At 40.3% G+C, this 23,431-nt stretch overlaps 1 protein-coding gene across 1 annotated transcript in view; it reads left to right on the top strand.

Annotated features, from left to right (window-relative positions):
• The window catches only part of TTN (titin), a 271,544-nt gene that overhangs the window by 192,078 nt on the left and 56,035 nt on the right, over nt 1–23,431 (top strand). The window contains 37 exon segments of the mRNA XM_034654809.1: nt 6–299; nt 1,623–1,922; nt 2,024–2,332; nt 2,421–2,611; nt 3,047–3,476; nt 5,299–5,607; nt 5,734–5,827; nt 5,829–5,880; nt 5,960–5,992; nt 6,086–6,215; nt 6,305–6,604; nt 6,700–7,017; nt 7,918–8,214; nt 8,326–8,625; nt 8,715–9,029; nt 9,115–9,263; nt 9,605–9,755; nt 9,845–10,126; nt 11,432–11,734; nt 12,248–12,550; nt 12,651–12,932; nt 13,031–13,330; nt 13,424–13,726; nt 13,822–14,130; nt 14,246–14,527; nt 14,648–14,947; nt 15,034–15,327; nt 15,429–18,395; nt 18,719–19,039; nt 19,140–19,424; nt 19,522–19,821; nt 20,134–20,436; nt 20,690–20,965; nt 21,068–21,367; nt 21,463–21,765; nt 21,932–22,231; nt 22,916–23,203. Of these exon segments, the coding sequence (XP_034510700.1) occupies nt 6–299; nt 1,623–1,922; nt 2,024–2,332; nt 2,421–2,611; nt 3,047–3,476; nt 5,299–5,607; nt 5,734–5,827; nt 5,829–5,880; nt 5,960–5,992; nt 6,086–6,215; nt 6,305–6,604; nt 6,700–7,017; nt 7,918–8,214; nt 8,326–8,625; nt 8,715–9,029; nt 9,115–9,263; nt 9,605–9,755; nt 9,845–10,126; nt 11,432–11,734; nt 12,248–12,550; nt 12,651–12,932; nt 13,031–13,330; nt 13,424–13,726; nt 13,822–14,130; nt 14,246–14,527; nt 14,648–14,947; nt 15,034–15,327; nt 15,429–18,395; nt 18,719–19,039; nt 19,140–19,424; nt 19,522–19,821; nt 20,134–20,436; nt 20,690–20,965; nt 21,068–21,367; nt 21,463–21,765; nt 21,932–22,231; nt 22,916–23,203 (12,573 nt within the window).

Here is a 23,431-nt window from a genome sequence, read left to right as displayed (position 1 = left end):
TTCAGATGTTCCTGGACCAGTTCTTGACTTAAAACCTGTTGTAACAAACAGAAAGATGTGTTTACTTAACTGGTCTGATCCCGCAGATGATGGAGGAAGTGAAATCACAGGTTTCATTATTGAAAGAAAAGATGCTAAGATGCATACCTGGAGACAACCAATTGAGACTGAGAGATCTAAATGTGACATCACAGGCCTCATTGAGGGGCAAGAATATATGTTCCGTGTGATTGCCAAGAACAAGTTTGGCTGTGGCCCTCCTGTTGAAATAGGACCAATTCTTGCAGTTGATCCACTAGGTAAAAGAGGTTTTCGTTGTGTTTTCTTTGCGTTTGCTTCTAGTTATGTCATTTATTTATTGAGCCTTATTTCAAACTCCCCAGGAGTCCCATGATCTATAGCTAGAGAGTGATAAGAAAGGTAAATCAAATAACTACCAGCAACTTTAAGAATACTGTATTTGCTATAATTTCAACGTAATTTTTGGCTCACTGTAATTTTTACATAAATCCATGCATGCTTTTGCATACTGAAAAACCTGACTCTACTGCAGCTTAACAATGACCTAAAAATAGTTAGACATACTCCATCTCTGCAATAGAATACACTGGAGTAATTCACTTAATAACTTTAGTAGTTAAAGGGAGTTCATTATTTTTGAAAGATTACAGGATCGACAACAGCCTTATGATAAATGTCTTAGTCTTCCTTTAGCCCTCAAATAGTCTCCACACTGGAAGGATACGGAGGCCCAGAATCAGAAAAAGCCACCAGAGAATAGAAATCTAACGAAAGGAAATCTCCTTAATAGGAACAAATGTGAAAGCCTAACATTGGACACACTTGGAGATACATCCTGACAACCCATCCAAGAAATTCGCCCAACCCATTCCCCAAGAAACAGAGGCTTTATTCCTCCTCCATCACCACCTCCCTACCAACCAAAAAAAGAAAATTACATCCTCACTGTGACAGTTCATCTCACACGTGTCTGCTATGGGTCAAGCTGTACGAGAGGGAGCAGAGCAGAGCTGAGCTTCCACCACACAGCTCAGCTTCGGGTTGCAATAATAATCAACAGGAGAGGATTAGGTCTAGTGTTAGCATTCACACTTCTTTGTTTTGTCCTTTGGGCACAAAACTACAGCAGGATTGCATAAATTCTCTTTCTGCTCCATTTTAAACCCCCGCTTTGAGGCAACGTGGCTCAAAGTGTGTTCAGTAGTGCTATCCGCTGTCTGTTAATCACGGAAACACTTTGAGCTCAGCTGGTCATCCAAGGCGAAACTTCACAGACCTTCTTTTCTACTTCATTAGGGTCAGAAGCTCTCCCAGTGACAGAGGCGTAAAAGATCTAAAGTGCTAGAAATAACAAAAGCATACATGCCCTTCGATTTATTTTTAATCCACAATTTTGACTGTAAAGCTTACTAAGAAAAACTCTGCCTATTAGGAATACATATCATTCTGTAACTGATATGTTTGCAGAAGGATTTTAAAGATGGATGTAAGGTTATGCCAAACAGAAACCTATTTTTCACATAACTAATTTGAAGTGAAATACTCTCTCTTACATGAATATTTATTTGATGCTTGTCATTTCAACTTGCCTCTGATTTAAGGTCCTCCAACGTCTCCTGAGAGGCTCACATACACAGAAAGGACGAAGTCCACTATCACCCTTGACTGGAAAGAGCCCCGCAGTAACGGTGGCAGTCCCATCCAAGGCTATATCATTGAAAAACGGCGTCACGACAAACCCGACTTTGAAAGAGTTAACAAGCGACTCTGCCCAACCACATCTCTTCTGGTTGAAGATCTCGATGAACACCAAATGTATGAATTCCGTGTCAAAGCCGTCAATGCCGTTGGGGAAAGTGAACCATCCCTGCCTCTTAATGTGGTCATACAAGATGACGAAGGTGTGGAATCTGAGCCTGATTTTAGCGCACTTTATGGTGCTGCCTTTATCTCATAGGTTGAGCAAACATCTTATGACTTTTTCTTTCCCTTCTCTTTACAGTGCCTCCAACTATTAAGTTGCGCCTGTCTGTTCGAGGAGACACTATCAAAGTTAAGGCAGGAGAGCCTGTTAACATCCCTGCAGATGTGACAGGCCTTCCAATGCCTAAGATTGAGTGGTCCAAGAATGAAACTGTGATTGAAAAACCCACTGATGCACTTAAGATAACAAAGGAAGAAGTATCCCGAAGTGAGGCAAAAACTGAGCTTATCATTCCCAAAGCCGTCCGGGAAGACAAAGGCACTTACACCATTACTGCTTCCAATCGCCTGGGTTCAGTGTTCCGAAACGTTCATGTGGAAGTATATGGTAAGGGACCTGCTTCCTTTGCTCAAAACCAAGTCCAGTGTCTGTTTAAGAATTGTCTTCTCATTCTCCTCCCTTGGCTCCTTTCCAGATCGTCCATCACCACCAAGAAATCTTGCTGTTACTGACATTAAAGCTGAATCTTGCTACTTGACATGGGATGCCCCTCTAGACAATGGTGGCAGTGAAATCACCCATTATGTCATTGACAAACGTGATGCAAGCAGGAAGAAAAGTGAATGGGAAGAAGTCACCAACTCTGCTGTAGAGAGGAAATATGGGGTAAATTATCCTAAGTGTTTTCTTATACACATTAAAAGGACATGACTCTGAATTAACACCATTCTGGCATAGTCTTGGAATTTAATGCTTAAACTCAAAACTGCACATAAGGCAACTCAGTAAATACTATTTGGTAAACCAATTCTCTTTTGAGAGATCCACTGTTAGGAACAATAAATACACATAAATTTTTTTAATTTTTTTAAATTCAGTTAACCAACACATAGTACATCATTAGTTTTTGATGTAGTGTTCAATAATTAGTTGTGGATGCTTTCTCCACATTTGAGTCTATGTATTGTTAAACTATATATTTACTTGATTTTAATAATTTCTTTTCATTGTCTTCCCTACGAAAAGAACTTGAATTTTAAAATAAGTGAAATCAACATAAGTATGTTGTTTTTAAGAAATCATCATTCATCTGATTTCTAGGTCTGGAAACTTATCCCCAACGGTCAGTATGAGTTCCGAGTTAGGGCAGTGAATAAATATGGAATCAGTGATGACTGCAAATCAGATAAAGTTGTCATTCAAGATCCCTTCCGCCTCCCTGGACCTCCGGGAAAACCAAAAGTTCTGGAGCGCACCAAAGGGTCGATGCTAGTGAGCTGGACTCCTCCTCTGGACAATGGAGGCTCTCCAATTACTGGCTACTGGCTGGAAAAGCGAGAAGAGGGAGGTGCCTACTGGTCACGTGTTAGCCGAGCACCAATAACCAAAGTGGGATTGAAAGGCGTGGAATTCAACGTTCCCCGCTTGATTGAAGGTGTTAAATACCAGTTCAGAGCAATGGCAATAAATGCTGCAGGAGTTGGTCCTCCCAGTGAACCATCAGATCCAGCTATTGCAGGAGATCCTATATGTAAGTCGGCTTCCATTTCTAGAGCTTACAAAGAGCACAGACACTAAATGGATAATTCTGCTCTTAAATTTCTTGCATTTTTCTATGCCAGCTTATTAAAGTAAAAACCCTATACTTACATAGAGTATCAGAAGTACATATATATGTGTGTATGTATATACATATATACACACTACACACACAGCTATATGTGTGTATATTTCTGAGGAATCACAATGATAAAGACCCTAGACTATAAGCTCCTCTCGGTTCCCATACCCCTATCCCATTAGATACTATGGAAATGATCTCCCTCCCTAAAGAGACCCTCTAGTTGGAGTTCAACAAAAAGCAAAATGTTAACTTTTCACCAGCATATATTGACCAAAGATATGAGATTCTCAGGCACAGTCTGTGAGGTCAAATAAAAAAAAAATTCTTCTGAAAGCTCTACTTAGCAGATCATTTCAAAAATTAAAATACCATGGCCTTAATGATTAATTATATTTGCTATATATCTGATTAGATCCTCTGTTAGAAAAAAAAATTCAGCTACTTGTTAAAAAGATTTAAAATACTCTAAGTTCTGGGGCGCCTGGGCGGCACAGCGGTTAAACATCTGCCTTCGGCTCAGGGCGTGATCCCGGCATTATGGGATCGAGCCCCACATCAGGCTCCTCCGCTATGAGCCTGCTTCTTCCTTTCCCACTCCCCCTGCTTGTGTTCCCTCTCTCGCTAGCTGTCTCTATCTCTGTCAAATAAATAAATAAAATCTTTAAAAAAAAAANTTTAAAAAAAAAAAAACTCTTAAGTTCTATATGGAGCATATATTTAAAATGAAGTAGTCATTCATTCATTCATCTAGCAAGCTCATATTGAACATTTGCTATGTGCAAGGAACTGTGCTAGGCACTAGAGAGGAAGAGCTAGGGTTAAAAAGGCTTTCTATTGGGGCGCCTGGGTGGCACAGCGGTTGCGCGTCTGCCTTCGGCTCAGGGCGTGATCCCGGCGTTATGGGATCGAGCCCCACATCAGGCTCCTCCGCTAGGAGCCTGCTTCTTCCTCTCCCACTCCCCCTGCTTGTGTTCCCTTTCTCGCTGGCTGTCTCTGTCTCTGTCAAATAAATAAATAAAATCTTTAAAAAAAATAAAAATAAAAAAATAAAAAGGCTTTCTATAATGGTAAAGCACTGTCAGAAATGTAAAGGATTGTTATGCATCGATCTTTNAAAAATAAAAATTAAAAAATAAAAAGGCTTTCTATAATGGTAAAGCACTGTCAGAAATGTAAAGGATTGTTATGCATCGATCTTTTCCCTAAAGGGCATACAATCAGCTAATAATGAATTTTTTTTTAATTTTAACGTAAATTAGGGGCACCTGAGTGGCTCAGTCAGTTAAGTGGCTGCCTTTGGCTCAGGTCATAACCCCAGGGTCCTGGGATCAAGCCCTGCATCGGGCTCCCTGCTCAGTGGGGAGCCTGCTTCTCCCTCTCCCTGTATCAGATAAATAAAATCTTTTAAAAAATTTTTAATGGAAATTAAAACAAGTTTTTAGTAGAGAATATTTCAGTCTCTTCAAAGGGATCTTAAAATAGATGTATATTCTATTTATACACAATTGGTAAAAAGCTATCTAGAGATAGTGTATAGTTTTTTTAATCCCAGTTAGTTGTTTGCTTTCTTTTGTTTCACATTAATGCGAAATGCAAAGATACTATTTCTTATATTCTCTTCTCTGGAAGGTAATTTATTCTTTCGGAATTCCTACTTTAGTATCTAGATTAAATCTAGCATTCCATTGGCTTCAAAATTTGTTACAATTTGTTTTTTTCTTCTTCTTAGATCCACCTGGGCCACCTTCTTGCCCAGAGGTCAAAGATAAAACAAAGTCCAGCATCTCGCTGGCATGGAAACCTCCAGCCAAAGATGGTGGCAGTCCAATCAAAGGATACATTGTAGAGATGCAAGAAGAAGGCAGTACTGACTGGAAAAAAGTAAATGAGCCAGACAAACTGCTAACCACCTGTGAATGTGTGGTGCCAAATCTGAAAGAACTCCGCAAGTACAGATTCAGAGTGAAAGCTGTCAATGAAGCCGGGGAATCCGAGCCAAGCGATACAACTGGAGAGATCCCTGCCACAGACATTCAAGGTACTCGTCCTTTATTGCGTTTATGTATCCTTTGTTCTGATTACGAAAGTAATTTCCCGGAGATAGGTCACTTACTTTTTTGAAAAAGGTAAGATAAATCCTGTTCTATTATTCATGGTATCACAGAGGTTCCAGAAGTTTTTATTGACATTGGAGCACAAGACTGTCTGGTTTGTCAAGCTGGCTCCCAAATTAGGATTCCTGCTGTCATCAAGGGGCGCAACACCAAAATCATCGTGGGAGTTTGATGGAAAGGCAAAGAAGGCAGTGAAGGTAAGAAAAATATAATTTTCTGTGTCTCCCATTGATTCACTCTAAGGAATATTAATACTACAACGATCTTTTCTAACAGGATGGAGTTCATGACGTACCTGAGGATGCACAGGTAAAAAGAAAAAATTGAAGTGATTCAGAACATAGTTGACTGCAGTACTGCTCTTATTTCATCCGATGTATGACTACTGTTTTCTCTGTATAGGTGGAGACTGCTGAAAACTCATCAGTAATTATTATTCCGGAATGCACACGAGCTCACTCAGGCAAATACAGCATCACAGCCAAGAATAAAGCAGGACAGAAGACAGCACATTGCAGAGTCAAAGTCATGGGTAAGAAAGATTTTAAATGTGACCATAGAATGAGAACAAACTATTTTAAACAAAATGACATTGTTTACGTGGTGATTTGCATCCAACAGACGTACCAGGGCCACCCAAAGATCTGAAAGTCAGTGACATCACAAGGGGTAGTTGCAGACTCACATGGAAGATGCCAGATGACGATGGAGGAGACAGGATCAAAGGCTATGTTATAGAGAAGAAGACTATTGATGGAAAAGCCTGGACTAAGGTCAATCCAAACTGTGGAAGCACCACATTTGTGGTTCCTGATCTCATCTCTGAACAGCAGTATTTCTTCCGCGTGCGTGCGGAAAACCGTTTTGGTGTTGGTCCACCTGCAGAAACCATTCAGAGGACCACAGCCAGAGATCCAATATGTAAGTTTTTTTTTAATCCAAGATTAAAATAATTTCCAAATTTGAAGTATGTCATTATAAACAATGCTTAGTACTTCCTTTCCCTATTTTTAAAGATCCTCCTGACCCCCCCATTAAACTCAAGATTGGCCTCGTAACAAAGAACACCGTACACCTATCATGGAAACCCCCAAAGAACGATGGGGGCTCCCCTGTCACGCACTATATTGTTGAGTGCCTTGCATGGGACCCTACTGGGAAAAAGAAAGAGGCATGGAAACAGTGCAACAAGCGTGATGTGGAAGAACTGGAATTTACTGTTGAAGACCTCATCGAGGGTGGCCAGTATGAATTCAGAGTCAAGGCTGTCAACGCTGCAGGAGTCAGCAAACCTTCAGCCACTGTGGGCCCAGTGACTGTCAAAGACCAGACATGTAAGTCCCCGCATAGTAACCGAGAATGTCCTCTTTAGGAATGCCTTCCTAGAAATTTAGTATTAGTCCAAAGAAAAAAGAGAAGTATCTGTCCGTCAGGAGGCTACTGTGAGTGGAATGTGAACGTGGGCATCTTAATCACTCATTCCCTCAACTTCTACAGAGTTAACCTATTTCCTTTTATGTTACACCTTTCCCTTATTTGAAGGAGATGATGTTTGGAGTTTCCTTACTATAATTTTCTGCATCATCCTCAAAAGGGGAAGAAAGTAAGCAGTTAACTGCTCAGCACATTTTGAGACCCATTTATCTTCACAATCAAGTTTCTTTTTCTCTAAGATACATCCATTTTAATAAATATAGACAGACAAATGTAATAATTCTTCCTCTATTATTGTTACCATCCCTACTGCTGTGTTTGTTCAGTTCTTCTAAAATTAGGAGGGGTGTAGTCACTACCCTCTTTGCACATTCTTCTACTAGATTCATTGAAAATGGAAAGTTGCTTTGCCTCTACTAGCAGTTGTATTCCTTAGGAAGGGAGTTCTCTCAGAATAAAAATAGTAAGTCCTCTCATAACTCTCTGCATATTTAAGGAAATATGTGTGTATATTAAAGGGAATATCATGCTACTACAATCTTCACTTCTCTCTGCCCTTTCTCTTACCACCAGGTAAGAGAGAGGCAATAGCTGGTTACATAGCCACCTGTAGGTCCGATAAAGGATGATGACTACATATATCTGTTCTCCAAACTGGTATAAATTAGTTGAAGTCAAATCTGTTCTTCATATTGGGCTGGGCTACGAAGCCTGCTGATAGTAGATATAAATATCTTTATAGGCGCTATAAATTCTACTTTCTGTCCCTAGTGACCACTTTTTTTTTTTAAATAATCTAGGCCCACCATCAATTGAGCTAAAAGAATTCATGGAGGTTGAAGAAGGAACAGATGTTAACATTGTGGCCAAAATTAAAGGTGTGCCATTCCCAGCACTGACCTGGTTTAAAGCTCCTCCAAGGAAGCCTGACAAAAAAGAACCTGTTGTCTATGACACCCACGTCAACAAACTGGTAGTGGATGATACGTGCACCTTAGTTATTCCACAGTCTCGCAGGAGTGACACTGGCTTATATACCATCACAGCTGTGAATAATCTGGGAACAGCATCAAAGGAGATGAGACTGAATGTCCTCGGTAAAGATAGCATGGCTTTATTAAAACTGCATGTTTTTCTGTTCCTAAATATATTATTGGGCTTTAAAATCATTCTTATAATATTTTCTTTCCTTTTTAAAACCATTTTAGGTCGTCCTGGCCCTCCAGTGGGACCAATAAAGTTTGAATCTGTTTCGGCAGATCAAATGACATTATCTTGGCTTCCACCTTTGGATGATGGAGGGTCTAAGATTACAAACTATGTAATTGAGAAGAGAGAGGCTAATAGGAAGACATGGGTGCGTGTCTCTAGTGAACCTAAGGAGTGCATGTACACAATTCCCAAATTGCTAGAAGGCCATGAATATGTGTTCCGAATCATGGCCCAGAACAAATTTGGCATTGGGGAGCCTCTTGACAGTGAACCTGAAACAGCAAGAAACCTCTTCTGTAAGTAGGACATGTTTTACATATAAAAATCACTCTTATCTGTTGTTTTTCATAAATTCTTATAAATCAATGTGATTTCTTTTCCATAGCTGTCCCTGGAGCACCAGATAAACCAACCGTTAGCAGTGTGACTCGCAACTCCATGACTGTCAACTGGGAAGAGCCAGAATATGATGGAGGCTCTCCTGTGACAGGGTACTGGCTAGAAATGAAAGACACCACTTCAAAGAGATGGAAGAGAGTTAACCGAGATCCTATCAAAGCCATGACTTTGGGTGTTTCTTATAAAGTGACTGGTCTTATTGAAGGTTCTGATTATCAGTTCCGTGTGTATGCAATCAATGCTGCTGGTGTGGGCCCTGCAAGTCTGCCATCAGACCCAGTGACTGCTAGAGATCCAATTGGTAAGCCTTGAAACCATTCCTCCCCCGCCGCCACCAAACTGCCATGGAAAAGTCAAGAATACTAATGCATACTGGTTCTTTCCAGCCCCTCCTGGTCCTCCAATTCCCAAAGTCACAGACTGGACTAAATCATCTGTGGATTTGGAGTGGTCTCCCCCACTAAAAGATGGTGGATCCAAAGTAACTGGGTACATCGTTGAATATAAAGAAGAAGGAAAAGAAGAATGGGAACAGGTAGCTAACACTTGGCATTATGGAAATATATTATAAATAAGCTAAAAGTGTAGCTGTTATTCTGAATCCCATTAATTTCTGCTTGTATTTTTTATCAAGAAATCAGAAAAAACATACTTACAATGGATAATCCAAACATCTGTTAAGTTATATTATCGTTATTAAAACACAATTACGGGCAAGACATTTCATTCAGGGCTTACCTGAAATATCTGACCCCCAAAACCTAAACTGGCAATAATTTTCCCAAACAGAGTAGTTAAATATGCTGTTGGTTATACTTTAGAAAGCTATTGAAACAGGAAGCTATGAAGACCTGAATGCATGTGATCCTTCCCTAGGGTAAAGATAAAGAAGTGAGAGGAACAAAGCTTGTTGTGACAGGGTTAAAAGAAGGAGCTTTCTACAAATTCAGAGTTAGAGCAGTCAACATTGCCGGCATTGGAGAACCTGGAGAAGTCACAGATGTCATTGAAATGAAGGACAGAATTGGTAATTATTCGCCCTTCTATTATTTTATCCATATTTGTGTTTTGGATTGGGAACGAAAACCACATTTGTAATTTTCAACTGCGTTCCAGTGTCACCTGACCTTCAGCTAGATGCCAGTGTCAGAGACAGAATTGTGGTCCACGCTGGAGGGGTGATCCGGATCATCGCCTATGTGTCTGGAAAACCTTCTCCAACTGTCACCTGGAACATGAATGAAAGAGCATTACCTCAAGAAGCTACCATAGAGACCACAGCCATTAGCTCCTCCATGGTCATCAAGAATTGCCAGAGGAGCCACCAAGGTGTCTACTCCCTTCTTGCCAAAAATGCAGGGGGAGAAAGAAAGAAGACCATTATCGTTGATGTATTAGGTAAAGACCTTTAATTTGTCCATGCAGCTTATAAAAAGAACATTTTTATTTCAGCTACAGTAGAGCTATGTTACAGAAAAACCGTTACAAATATTTTGGAAAATAAGAAAAAGCACCCGCAATCCCACTGACCACTATTAGCATTTAAAAATCCTTTTTTCATCTTATACATATTTTATATTGTTGGACACCTATAAATAGTTTTATATGTTGCATTATATAACATTAAAAAGTTATGTTTTTATGTTATATAAAAACAAAGTTTTTTATAACAGTTTTTTCATAAAAGCAACTTTCCTGCAAATGTAGGTGAATATCTAATAATTTACTAAGGTTGATCAATTTCACATTATGGGAGCGTATCCTTCTTTGCTAATTATCATAATAAAGCAAAAATCTCTGTGAGGGGTTTCAGTACTCTAGTTGAAAAGCATATTTGATTACCAATATTGCATTTCTAGTCACTGACTATAGAGGTGAACTCCACAAGGCTTTTTCATGCCTCTTGCTGGCTGCTTTATTCTAGTATTTTGCTCAGAAAGTGAAGCCCTCCCACTTAGATTTCTCTCTCAGCAAGTCTCCTGGCACAACCATACTCCAAACAATGAGTTTTTATGTGAAAATAATTAATGTTATATAAACATGTTATGTTTTCATTAATGAAAATGGCATAAGGAGAAAGATCTCATTGACCAATAGTCCTACAAGCTTTTAGGTTAGTTTCAAGCTCCTAAATACCTGTTATTTTAACTTGAGAACTCTTACACTTTCAAAATTGGATTCCAACCCTCTCAAAGGTCCTTCTGAAATTTGGGAACTCCTGTGCTGCTTACTGATTTACTAGTTACCTAGAAAAAGCTCTCTCTCCCTTACCCCTCTGGAAAGTAAACTAGACACAAAAAGTAGCCATGTTATCCTCACCCCTTCTCCTGTCTCCTCCTGTGCATTCTCCTTCCAGCAGCTCCCTACTATCTGACTTAAAAATTACCAAAAAAAAAAAAGTATAAATACACATATATAAATACCCATGTTTTATATATATATATATATATATATATACACACACATACACACATTACTGTTCTTTTAGCTTCTACTAAAACAGTGGCAAACAGTAATTGTTATAAACATACTTCATTTAAAAATATGGTTGAATATAGATACCGTGGGGAAGAAAAAAATCAATAGACACAAAATCTTATTCATAACATTTCTGTCTCCTTTTTAAACACAGGGAGTGACAAATATTGAGCCCTGTTGTTCATTAAAAACAAACAACTAGAAACTGTTTCCTCTTATTTCCAGATGTGCCAGGTCCTGTTGGAACACCATTCCAGGCTCACAACCTAACCAATGACTCCTGCAAACTGACATGGTTTTCTCCAGAAGATGATGGAGGCTCTCCAATCACCAATTATGTCATTGAGAAGCGTGAATCTGACCGCAGAGCATGGACCCCAGTGACATATACGGTTACCCGACAAAATGCTACTGTCCAAGGTCTCATTCAAGGAAAAGCCTACTTTTTCCGAATTGCAGCCGAAAACAGTGTTGGCATAGGCCCATTTACTGAGACACCAACTGCACTTGTCATCAGAGATCCAATAAGTAAGTGCAATTTAAAACAATTTCATCCTTAATCACTTCTTGACTCATTTAATAAACAGATGGTGACAAAATATGTGTATAGGCGCCAAACATTTCATTCCTTTGACAAGCATTCAGTAGACAAATGCTCAATCTGATATTGGTAGTGTTTGAATGTGATTGTGAAAAACATTATGGGAATAGAGGATTCTTCAAATCCTTCCATGTATACTATTTTTTTTTAATTTCCCACTTAATGGCATGAATATGAAGTATTTTCCTAACTCTGGAGAATTTTCTTAAATGATTTGGCTTCAACAAACCTCTATTTCCTCAACTATCAGAGGAAATTAGACTGGATTGTGTCCTTTTTAACTCCAATAGTTCTATGGTGAGAGCCTTCTGTTACTTATCACAGCAAATAATTTAATGTTTAAATGCAGTCCTCCAAAAGTATCATTTACTATTTACTATAATTTACTACATTTTTAACATGACCTTTTTTTTCATTGTAATTCTGTATTTTACTTGCAGCTGTACCAGAGCGTCCTGAAGATCTGGAAGTCAAAGAAGTTACTAAAGATTCTGTTACTTTGACTTGGAATCCTCCTAAGTATGATGGTGGATCAGAAATTATTAACTATGTCGTAGAAAGCCGACTCATTGGAACTGAGAAGTTCCACAAGGTTACAAAGGACAACTTGCTTAGCAGAAAATACACCGTGAAAGGCTTAAAAGAAGGTGATACCTATGAGTACCGTGTCAGTGCTGTGAATATCGTTGGACAAGGCAAACCATCATTTTGTACCAAGCCAATCACTTGCAAGGATGACCTAGGTATGTGTCTAATGGAAGTCATACTCTGAAAACGTGTACACTTATAGATTTACCATAAGACATCAGTAAAACTGACTTGCCTTTATAATTAAAATTTCAGCTCCTCCAACGCTTGACCTTGACTTCAGAGATAAGCTCACAGTTCGGGTTGGTGAAGCTTTTGCCCTCACTGGCCGTTACTCAGGCAAACCAAAGCCTAAAATCACTTGGTTCAAAGATGAAGCTGACGTGCTAGAAGATGATCGCACTCACATAAAGACCACTCCGACGACACTTGCTCTAGAGAAGATCAAGGCCAAACGTTCAGATTCTGGCAAATACTGTGTGGTTGTGGAGAACAGTACAGGCTCTAGGAAAGGTTTCTGTCAAGTCAATGTTGTTGGTAAGTATCACTTAGCAAGAAGAATAGATATTCTGTTCTTTCCAAAGCAGAAGTGGAAATAACATTTGGGCTGTCATTTTTTCTTTCTTTTTCTGCAGACCGTCCTGGACCACCAGTAGGACCGGTTATTTTTGATGAGGTGACCAAAGATTACATGGTTATCTCTTGGAAGCCACCTTTAGATGATGGAGGCAGTGAAATTACCAATTACATTATTGAGAAGAAGGAGGTGGGCAAAGACATTTGGATGCCTGTGACATCTGCAAGTGCTAAAACAACATGCAAAGTTCCTAAACTCCTTGAAGGAAAAGATTATATTTTCCGGATATATGCTGAAAACCTGTATGGAATAAGTGATCCTCTGGTGTCTGATTCCATGAAAGCCAAAGATCGTTTCAGTATGCATTACATTTCTTTTTAGCGATTCAGTGTTGAATATTGTTAATAGGAAAAATTACATTTTTAACACACTCTGCTAATGTTTGTTGTAGGGGTTCCTGATGCACCTGAGCAGCCAATTGTTACAGAAGTTACCAAAGACTCTGCATTAGTAACCTGGAACAAGCCAAATGACGGAGGAAAGCCCATCACAAACTACATCCTGGAAAAGAGGGAAACTATGTCTAAACGATGGGCTAGAGTTACCAAAGAGCCCATCCATCCATACACTAAATTCAGGGTTCCTGATCTTCTAGAGGGGTGTCAGTATGAATTCCGGGTTTCTGCAGAAAATGAAATTGGTATTGGAGATCCAAGCCCACCATCCAAACCAGTCTTTGCTAAAGATCCAATTGGTATAGTATTAAAGCATTCATCTATTTTTCACATTATCGAACTTCGTTTTCAGCTATGTTCTAACTCCTTTTTGTTTTTTTCTTTTATCACATAGCTAAACCAAGTCCACCTATTAACCCTGAAGCAATTGATACAACATGTAATTCAGTCGATCTAACCTGGCAGCCACCACGTCATGATGGTGGGAGCAAGATTCTGGGTTATATTGTTGAGTACCAGAAAGTTGGAGATGAAGAATGGAAGAGAGCTAATCACACTCCTGAGTCATGTCCTGAAACGAAATATAAAGTCACTGGTCTTCGGGATGGTCAAACCTATAAGTTCAGAGTCAGGGCAGTTAATGAAGCTGGTGAATCGGATCCAGCTCATGTTCCCGAGCCAGTGCTAGTAAAAGACAGACTTGGTGAGTAAAATCTTCTCAGCTATAATAACAAAGAAGATACGTGTCTTGTTGTATACACTTCATTGTAAAATACATGAACAAATCAAATCTGAAAGTACAATTTGCTTTATTCCAGAACCCCCCGAGTTGATTCTTGATGCCAACATGGCACGAGAACAACACATAAAGGTTGGTGATACTCTAAGACTTAGTGCCGTCATCAAAGGCGTGCCATTCCCAAAAGTAACTTGGAAAAAGGGAGACAGAGAGGCTCCGACTAAAGCAAGAATTGATGTTACTCCAGTTGGTAGCAAGCTTGAAATTCCCAACGCTGCCCATGAAGATGGTGGAATTTATTCTTTAACAGTGGAGAATCCAGCTGGTTCGAAAACTGTCTCAGTAAAAGTCCTCGTATTAGGTGCGAAATTTCATACTTACGTATTTAATGTAATAACATTTTAAAAATAAATTTTGATATATTTCGACCTGTTACCTGGGTTAAATAACTTATTATAACTTCATTATTTAACATTTTCAGATAAGCCGGGGCCACCTAGAGATCTGGAAGTCAGTGAAATTAGGAAAGATTCTTGTTACCTTACTTGGAAGGAACCACTGGATGATGGTGGTTCTGTCATTACAAATTATGTGGTTGAGAGGAGAGATGTTGCCAGCGCCCAGTGGTCACCTCTTTCAGCTACATCCAAGAAAAAGAGTCACATGGCTAAACACCTTAATGAAGGCAATCAGTATCTCTTCCGGGTAGCTGCCGAGAACCAGTATGGACGTGGTCCTTTTGTTGAAACACCTAAACCCATCAAGGCTCTGGATCCTCTACGTAAGTTGCTTTCTCTGGATACAAAGGTTTTCTCTGACTGTTTCTGAGAATATTATTCATTCATCATAACTTCTTCTTTTGAAAAGATCCCCCAGGGCCACCCAAAAACTTACACCATGTAGATGTTGACAAGACTGAAGTCTCCCTTGTTTGGAATAAGCCTGATCGTGATGGCGGCTCTCCAATCACTGGATATTTGGTGGAATATCAAGAAGAGGGCACCGAAGATTGGATCAAGTTCAAGACTGTGACAAACTTAGAGTGTGTTGTTACTGGACTGCAACAAGGGAAGACCTATAGATTCCGTGTAAAAGCTGAAAATATTGTGGGTCTTGGTCTCCCTGACACAACTATCCCAATAGAATGTCAAGAAAAACTAGGTAATTTTTGGACTGGCATTATTATTTTCTTTTTAAAATTCATATTGTGAATATTTATATTGTGAAAATCAACATCTAATTTTCTCATGTTCACTTTACAGTGCCTCCATCTGTGGAGCTAGATGTGAAATTAATTGAAGGCCTTGTGGTAAAAGCTGGAACTACAGTCAGGTTCCCTGCCATCATAAGAGGTGTACCCATTCCCACTGCCAAGTGGACAACCGATGGGAGTGAGATCAAAACAGATGAACACTACACAGTTGAAACTGACAGCTTCTCATCAGTACTTACCATTAAGAACTGCTTAAGGAAAGACACTGGGGAATATCAAATCACAGTTTCCAATGCAGCTGGCACCAAAACAGTAGCTGTACATCTTACTGTTCTTGATGTTCCTGGTCCACCAACAGGTCCTATTAACATTCTGGATGTTACCCCTGAATATATGACTATCTCATGGCAGCCACCTAAGGATGACGGAGGAAGCCCTGTGATAAATTATATTGTTGAGAAACAAGATACAAGGAAAGGCACATGGGGTGTTGTTTCATCAGGAAGCAGTAAGACAAAGCTGAAAATCCCACATCTGCAAAAAGGCTGTGAATACATTTTCCGAGTCAGAGCAGAGAATAAGATGGGTGTTGGCCCTCCCCTTGACTCCGTACCTACTGTTGCTAAACATAAGTTTAGTCCTCCATCTCCTCCTGGTAAACCAGTGGTTACTGACATTACTGAAAATGCTGCAACAGTGTCTTGGACTCTGCCAAAATCTGATGGTGGCAGTCCAATAATTGGTTACTATGTGGAACGTCGAGAAGTAACTGGCAAATGGGTGAGAGTCAACAAAACACCCATACCTGACCTGAAGTTTAGAGTGACTGGACTGTATGAGGGAAATACATATGAGTTTAGGGTTTTTGCTGAAAATCTTGCAGGACTAAGCAATCCATCACCAAGTTCTGACCCAATAAAAGCTTGCCGGCCCATCAAACCACCTGGACCACCTATTAATCCTAAATTGAAAGACAAGACCAAAGAAACGGCTGACTTGGTGTGGACAAAGCCTCTCAGTGATGGTGGTAGCCCCATTCTAGGCTACGTAGTGGAATGTCAGAAACCTGGTACAACACAGTGGAATAGGATTAATAAAGATGAACTCATTAGGCAGTGTGCCTTTAGGGTACCCGGACTAATTGAAGGAAATGAGTACAGATTCCGTATAAAGGCAGCTAATATTGTGGGAGAAGGAGAGCCCAGAGAATTAGCAGAATCTGTGATTGCAAAAGACATCCTTCATCCTCCAGAAGTCGAACTTGATGTAACTTGTCGTGATGTTATTACTGTTAGAGTGGGCCAAACTATCCGCATTCTTGCTCGAGTCAGAGGCAGACCTGATCCAGACATAACTTGGTCCAAGGAAGGCAAAGTATTGGTCCGAGAAAAGCGGGTTGACATAATTCAGGATCTACCTCGTGTTGAGTTACAAATTAAAGAAGCTGTTAGAGCTGATCATGGCAAGTATATTATCTCAGCTAAGAATACCAGTGGGCATGCCCAAGGTTCCGCCATTGTTAATGTTCTTGACAGACCTGGGCCTTGCCAGAATTTAAGGGTTAGCAATGTAACCAAAGAGAACTGTACAATTTCTTGGGAAAACCCACTAGATAATGGTGGCTCAGAAATAACAAATTTCATAGTGGAATATCGCAAACCAAACCAGAAAGGCTGGTCAATTGTTGCTTCAGATGCCACTAAGCGATTAATTAAGGCCAACCTCTTAGCCAACAATGAATACTATTTCCGAGTTTGTGCAGAGAATAAAGTAGGTGTTGGTCCAACCATTGAAACAAAAACTCCAATTCTGGCTATTAACCCTATTGATAGACCAGGTGAGCCTGAAAACCTTCACATTGCAGATAAAGGAAAGACATTTGTCTATCTCAAGTGGCGGCGGCCTGATTATGATGGTGGTAGCCCAAATCTGTCCTATCACGTTGAAAGGAGGCTGAAGGGCTCCGATGAATGGGAAAGAGTACATAAAGGAAGCATTAAAGAAACCCAATATATGGTTGACAGATGTGTTGAAAACCAGATTTATGAGTTCAGAGTGCAAACAAAGAATGAAGGTGGGGAAAGTGACTGGGTGAAGACAGAGGAAGTTGTTGTGAAAGAAGACTTACAGAAACCAGTACTTGATCTGAAATTAAGTGGTGTGCTAACGGTCAAAGCAGGGGACACCATTAGACTTGAGGCAGGTGTTAGAGGCAAACCATTCCCCGAAGTTTTATGGACCAAGGACAAAGATGCTACAGACTTAACAAGATCACCAAGGGTCAAGATTGATACCAGTGCTGATTCATCCAAATTTTCTCTTTCTAAAGCAAAGCGAAGTGATGGTGGTAAATATGTAATTACAGCAACTAACACGGCTGGCAGTTTTGTGGCCTATGCCACTGTCAATGTTTTAGATAAGCCTGGTCCTGTAAGAAATCTGAAAATCGTTGATGTGTCCAGTGATCGGTGTACTATTCACTGGGACCCACCAGAGGATGATGGTGGCTGTGAAATCCAAAATTATATTCTAGAAAAATGTGAGAGTAAGCGAATGGTTTGGTCTACCTATTCTGCTAATGTCTTAACACCCGGTGCTACAGTAACACGTCTCATAGAAGGAAATGAATATATTTTCAGAGTCCGTGCAGAAAATAAAATAGGCACAGGGCCTCCAACAGAAAGTAAACCAGTCATTGCAAAAACCAAATATGACAGACCTGGTCGTCCGGATCCCCCAGAAGTCACCAAAGTAAGCAAAGAAGAGATGACTGTGGTTTGGAATCCACCTGAATATGACGGTGGAAAATCCATCACAGGATACTTTTTGGAGAAAAAGGAAAAACATTCAGTACGATGGGTCCCTGTTAACAAGAGTGCAATCCCCGAGAGACGTCTCAAAGTACAGAACCTCCTCCCAGGACATGAATATCAGTTCCGTGTCAAGGCAGAAAATGAAATTGGAGTTGGAGAACCAAGCTTGCCCTCAAGGCCAGTGGTGGCAAAAGACCCCATAGGTATGATGTTCTTGCTTTTTCTGATACTGTACCAATTCTTAATCTCAAGCACAGAGGTATTAGACAAATAAGTTAAATCCATGACATCAAAACTGTAGCCGATATTTTTCCAAATAGATCTTTTACCAAATCACCTAAATTGTACAAACAACAGTAGATTCTAAACTTATGAAGGAAAATAAGGATGCAGTCACTGAGAAGTTGAATGTCCTATCTTTGATTAACTGAGAATGGACTACTTTATAATATAAAGTACACATCGGAGTATCACTAGTATGCGTTAATGATGGGTAAATTCATCCTTATATATTTGTTATTTTCAGAACCACCTGGTCCACCAACCAATCTCAAAGTGGTCGACACAACCAAAAGTTCCATAACTCTTGGGTGGGGAAAACCAGTGTACGATGGTGGCGCGCCAATAATTGGATACGTTGTGGAAATGAGACCAAAACGAGAAGATGCATCACCTGATGAAGGCTGGAAAAGGTGCAATGCTGCAGCACAACTTGTTCGCATGGAGTTCACTGTTACCAGCTTGGATGAAAACCAGGAATATGAGTTCAGGGTGTGTGCCCAAAACCAAGCTGGCATCGGGCGCCCTGCAGAACTAAAGGATGCTATTAAACCTAAAGAAATTCTAGGTGAGACCCTATTTTATCCTAGGATTCGTTCACTGAACGCTTCTCGCATGATTTCCCCACATTCTGAAAAGTCAACTAATGGTTTTCATGTCACTTGCAGAACCTCCGGAGATTGATTTGGATGCCAGCATGAGAAAACTGGTCACAGTGAGAGCGGGATGCCCTATCCGACTATTTGCCATAGTGAGAGGACGACCAGCTCCTAAAGTCACTTGGCGAAGAGTGGGTATTGACAACGTGGTCAGAAAAGGACAAGTCGATCTGGTTGACACTATGGCCTTCCTTGTCATCCCCAATTCCACCCGTGATGACTCGGGAAAATATTCCTTGACACTTGTGAACCCAGCAGGAGAAAAGGCCGTGTTTGTGAATGTCAGAGTATTAGGTGGGTTACTAACAAGCTCCTTCTTCCCCTTCAAAAGCACGTTGGTTAAGAAGAAGGCTGAGGAGACACGTATATCTGATTTTGTGGTTCTTTACAGATACTCCTGGGCCTGTGACTGATTTAAAAGTTTCGGATGTCACTAAAACGTCATGCCACATTTCCTGGGCCCCTCCTGAGAATGACGGTGGGAGCCAAGTGACACATTATATTGTGGAGAAGCGTGAGGCAGAGAGAAAGACATGGTCAACAGTTACCCCAGAAGTCAAGAAAACGAGCTTCCAAGTCACCAGCCTCGTCCCTGGGAATGAGTACTTCTTCAGAGTCACTGCTGTCAATGAATACGGCCCTGGCGTGCCAGCAGATGTCCCCAAACCAGTGCTTGCATCAGATCCTCTGAGTAAGCACCGTCCTTTTTCCTCCTTTTAACTCCAGTCTCTTGCTTGAGCAAGGTCAGGATACTGAAGAGTTTTCATCTACCACACCGCAAGGGCTTTAATTTGTAGAAACCCAAATAGTACAAATAAATCTCTAACTCACTCATTAAAGAGTGTTTTAATCTGCCCCATCTTGTACTATTCACTTTCAACACACTGAGCTCCAGTTTCCAGATGCTTCCAAGCAAGTGCCATACTCAAACCTTTATGTTTAGTAATAAAGGGATTGGATTAGTGTACCTGGACAGTTTTTCTAAATCACATTTTTCTTCTAGGCGAACCAGATCCCCCAAGGAAACTAGAAGTTACTGAAATGACCAAGAACAGTGCTACCTTAGCCTGGTTACCTCCCCTGCGTGATGGAGGTGCTAAAATCGATGGCTACATCATTAGTTACAGAGAAGAGGAGCAGCCTGCAGATCGCTGGACAGAGTACTCAGTGGTAAAAGATCTCAGCCTTGTCGTCACTGGCCTAAAGGAAGGAAAGAAGTATAAATTTAGAGTAGCGGCCAGAAACGCTGTTGGAGTCAGTTTGCCAAGGGAAGCTGAAGGAGTCTATGAAGCCAAAGAACAGCTGTGTAAGTGGTCACTGTCTCCTTTTATCATGTGATAAAATTTCATTAGAATTTTCTTCTCACGTATAGATTGGACTCTCCTATTTTCTATTTGGTTCGATCTTACTCTTCTTTAAAAATATTGGCTGTAATGCAAACATGAATTTGAAGCCATTAATGGGTTGCCACCCACAGTTTGGGAAACACTAGTAGAGTTCCCCACCAGAGGAGATCTAACCTCCCCCGCAAACGTAATGAATTTTTCGTTTACTTGTAGTGCCTCCAAAGATCCTTATGCCAGAGCAAATTACTATTAAAGCTGGGAAGAAACTCCGTGTTGAAGCCCATGTGTATGGGAAGCCTCATCCAGTCTGTAAATGGAAAAAAGGAGAAGATGACGTTGTCACTTCCAGCCACCTGGCAGTGCATAAAGCAGACACCTCTTCAATCCTGATCATAAAAGATGTGACTAGGAAAGACAGTGGGTACTACAGCCTCACTGCAGAGAACAGTTCTGGGACAGACACTCAAAAAATCAAAGTTATCGTCATGGGTAGGTTAAGCATTAGACAAATGGCTATTTAAATATGAAGACCAGAAACATTTTTTCCTATCAAATCCCTGTTCTTCTATTTCTTTCTCTTGGTTTATGCAGATGCTCCTGGGCCCCCTCAGCCTCCGTTTGACATTTCTGACATAGACGCTGATGCTTGCTCCCTGTCATGGCACATCCCTCTGGAGGATGGAGGCAGTAACATCACCAATTACATAGTGGAGAAATGTGACGTGAGCCGAGGGGACTGGGTGACAGCTCTAGCCTCGGTGACAAAAACTTCCTGCAGAGTTGGAAAACTGATCCCAGGCCAGGAGTATATCTTCCGGGTCCGTGCTGAAAATCGATTTGGCATTTCAGAGCCTCTCACATCTCCAAAGATGCTGGCTAAGTTCCCATTTGGTAGGTTTCTTTCAGGGAGAAAAAAAAATGTTTTCTTTCCAGTCTATTAAGAAAAAAAAAAAAAACCCTGACATTGCCCCTGTCTTCCTCTCCAGGTGTTCCTAGTGAACCGAAGAATGCACGAGTCACTAAAGTCAACAAAGACTGCATATTTGTGGCATGGGACAGACCAGACAGTGATGGAGGGAGTCCCATTACCGGTTATCTGATTGAACGCAAAGAAAGAAACAGTTTGCTCTGGGTGAAAGCTAATGATACTCCTGTCCGGTCAACCGAATATCCTTGTGCTGGCCTTGTAGAAGGTCTTGAGTATTCATTCAGAATCTATGCACTAAACAAAGCTGGATCCAGCCCACCCAGCAAACCGACAGAATACGTAACCGCAAGAATGCCAGTTGGTGAGTGATTTTTGTTAGTATTACGGGAGCATATTTAAATCTCAGTCTCTGAGGATCACGACTTCTGTTCAGAGATATTCTGAATATTTCCGGATGACCGTGTGAAATAGGGAAGGTTATAACTGCCGTTGTTAAAATAAATGCTGAGAATACCTCTTGGTTTCAGATCCTCCTGGAAAGCCTGAAGTTATTGATGTTTCCAAGAGTACTGTATCCCTCATCTGGGCTCGTCCAAAACATGATGGAGGCAGCAAAATCATTGGCTACTTTGTAGAAGCTTGCAAACTTCCTGGTGATAAGTGGGTGCGGTGCAATACCTCACCTCACCAGATTCCCCAGGAAGAGTACACAGTCACTGGCTTAGAAGAGAATGCTCAGTATCAATTTAGAGCAATTGCCAAGACTGCAGTAAACATTAGCCCGCCCTCTGAACCTTCTGATCCAGTGACCATCCAGGCAGAAAATGGTAAGATTTCACCTTTGCCTATAATACTCAACAGAAAATACTCATCATATATATTTCTCCTAATTAAAAACTAAATGTATATAATGGGGGGGACAAGTGAAATGATAGGTACTTTGTATACAGACAACAAAAATTATGATTACAGAGACTCTTAACAACATGTTAAACTAAAAAGCCAGATATAAGACCATGTAATTTCCACCATACGCAGGCATTGAAAGATGACAAGGAAATGCACCAAATGATAATAGTGACAATTTAAGGATGTTGGAATTATGGAAGATATTTACTTTTTTCTTTATACTTTCAGCATTATCAAACTTCTGTATTAAACCTATATTCTTTTTTTTAAGATTTTATTTATTTATTTATTTATTTAAAGAGTGCAAGCGGTGGGGGCAAAGGGAGAGAGAGAATCTCAAGCAGACTCCTCTCTGAGTGCAGAGCCTGATGCGGGGCTTGATCTCACAACCCCAAGATCACAATCTGAGCTGAAATCAAGAGTCAGATGCTTAACTGACTAAGCCACCCAGGTGTCCCTAAACCTTTATTTTTTTTATAATAAATGTTACTTGTAAAATCCCATCTCGAAAGAGACCGAGCATATGAATTTCCTACTCTTACTAACAAGAACGATATAATATAGCTTTGCTTACATTAAATCCTTATCTTCTTTCTTTCCAGTTCCCCCCAGGATAGAACTGAGTGTGGCTATGAAATCTTTGCTTACCGTGAAAGCTGGAACTAATGTTTGCCTGGATGCTACCGTTTTTGGTAAACCAATGCCAACCGTCTCTTGGAAGAAGGAGGGCACACTACTGAAACCAGCAGAAGGCATAAAGATGGCCATGAAGCGGAACTTATGCACCCTGGAGCTGTTCAGTGTGAACCGAAAGGACTCAGGCGACTATACCATTACTGCCGAAAATTCGAGTGGTTCCAAATCAGCCACCATTAAGCTTAAAGTATTAGGTAACCTAAAGCACTTATTTAGAATCTCATATTTTACTTTGGTTGACGTGATGTAATAGAATTTACAAAATCCTATGTGAGAAAAGATACATATCCTGATGTATCATTTATTATCGGAGAAATTATTTTCATCACAGGGCAATGGCAGTTTAGAGCTGAAAAGACCACTAGAAGTCATATATTCTAGTTACGTATTTTACATATAACAAAATTAAGATTCTGAAAAAT

This window comes from Ailuropoda melanoleuca, chromosome 2 (genome assembly GCF_002007445.2).
Source record: "Ailuropoda melanoleuca isolate Jingjing chromosome 2, ASM200744v2, whole genome shotgun sequence".
Classification (NCBI taxonomy): domain Eukaryota; kingdom Metazoa; phylum Chordata; class Mammalia; order Carnivora; family Ursidae; genus Ailuropoda; species Ailuropoda melanoleuca.
This window is presented reverse-complemented; position numbering and strand designations above follow the sequence as displayed.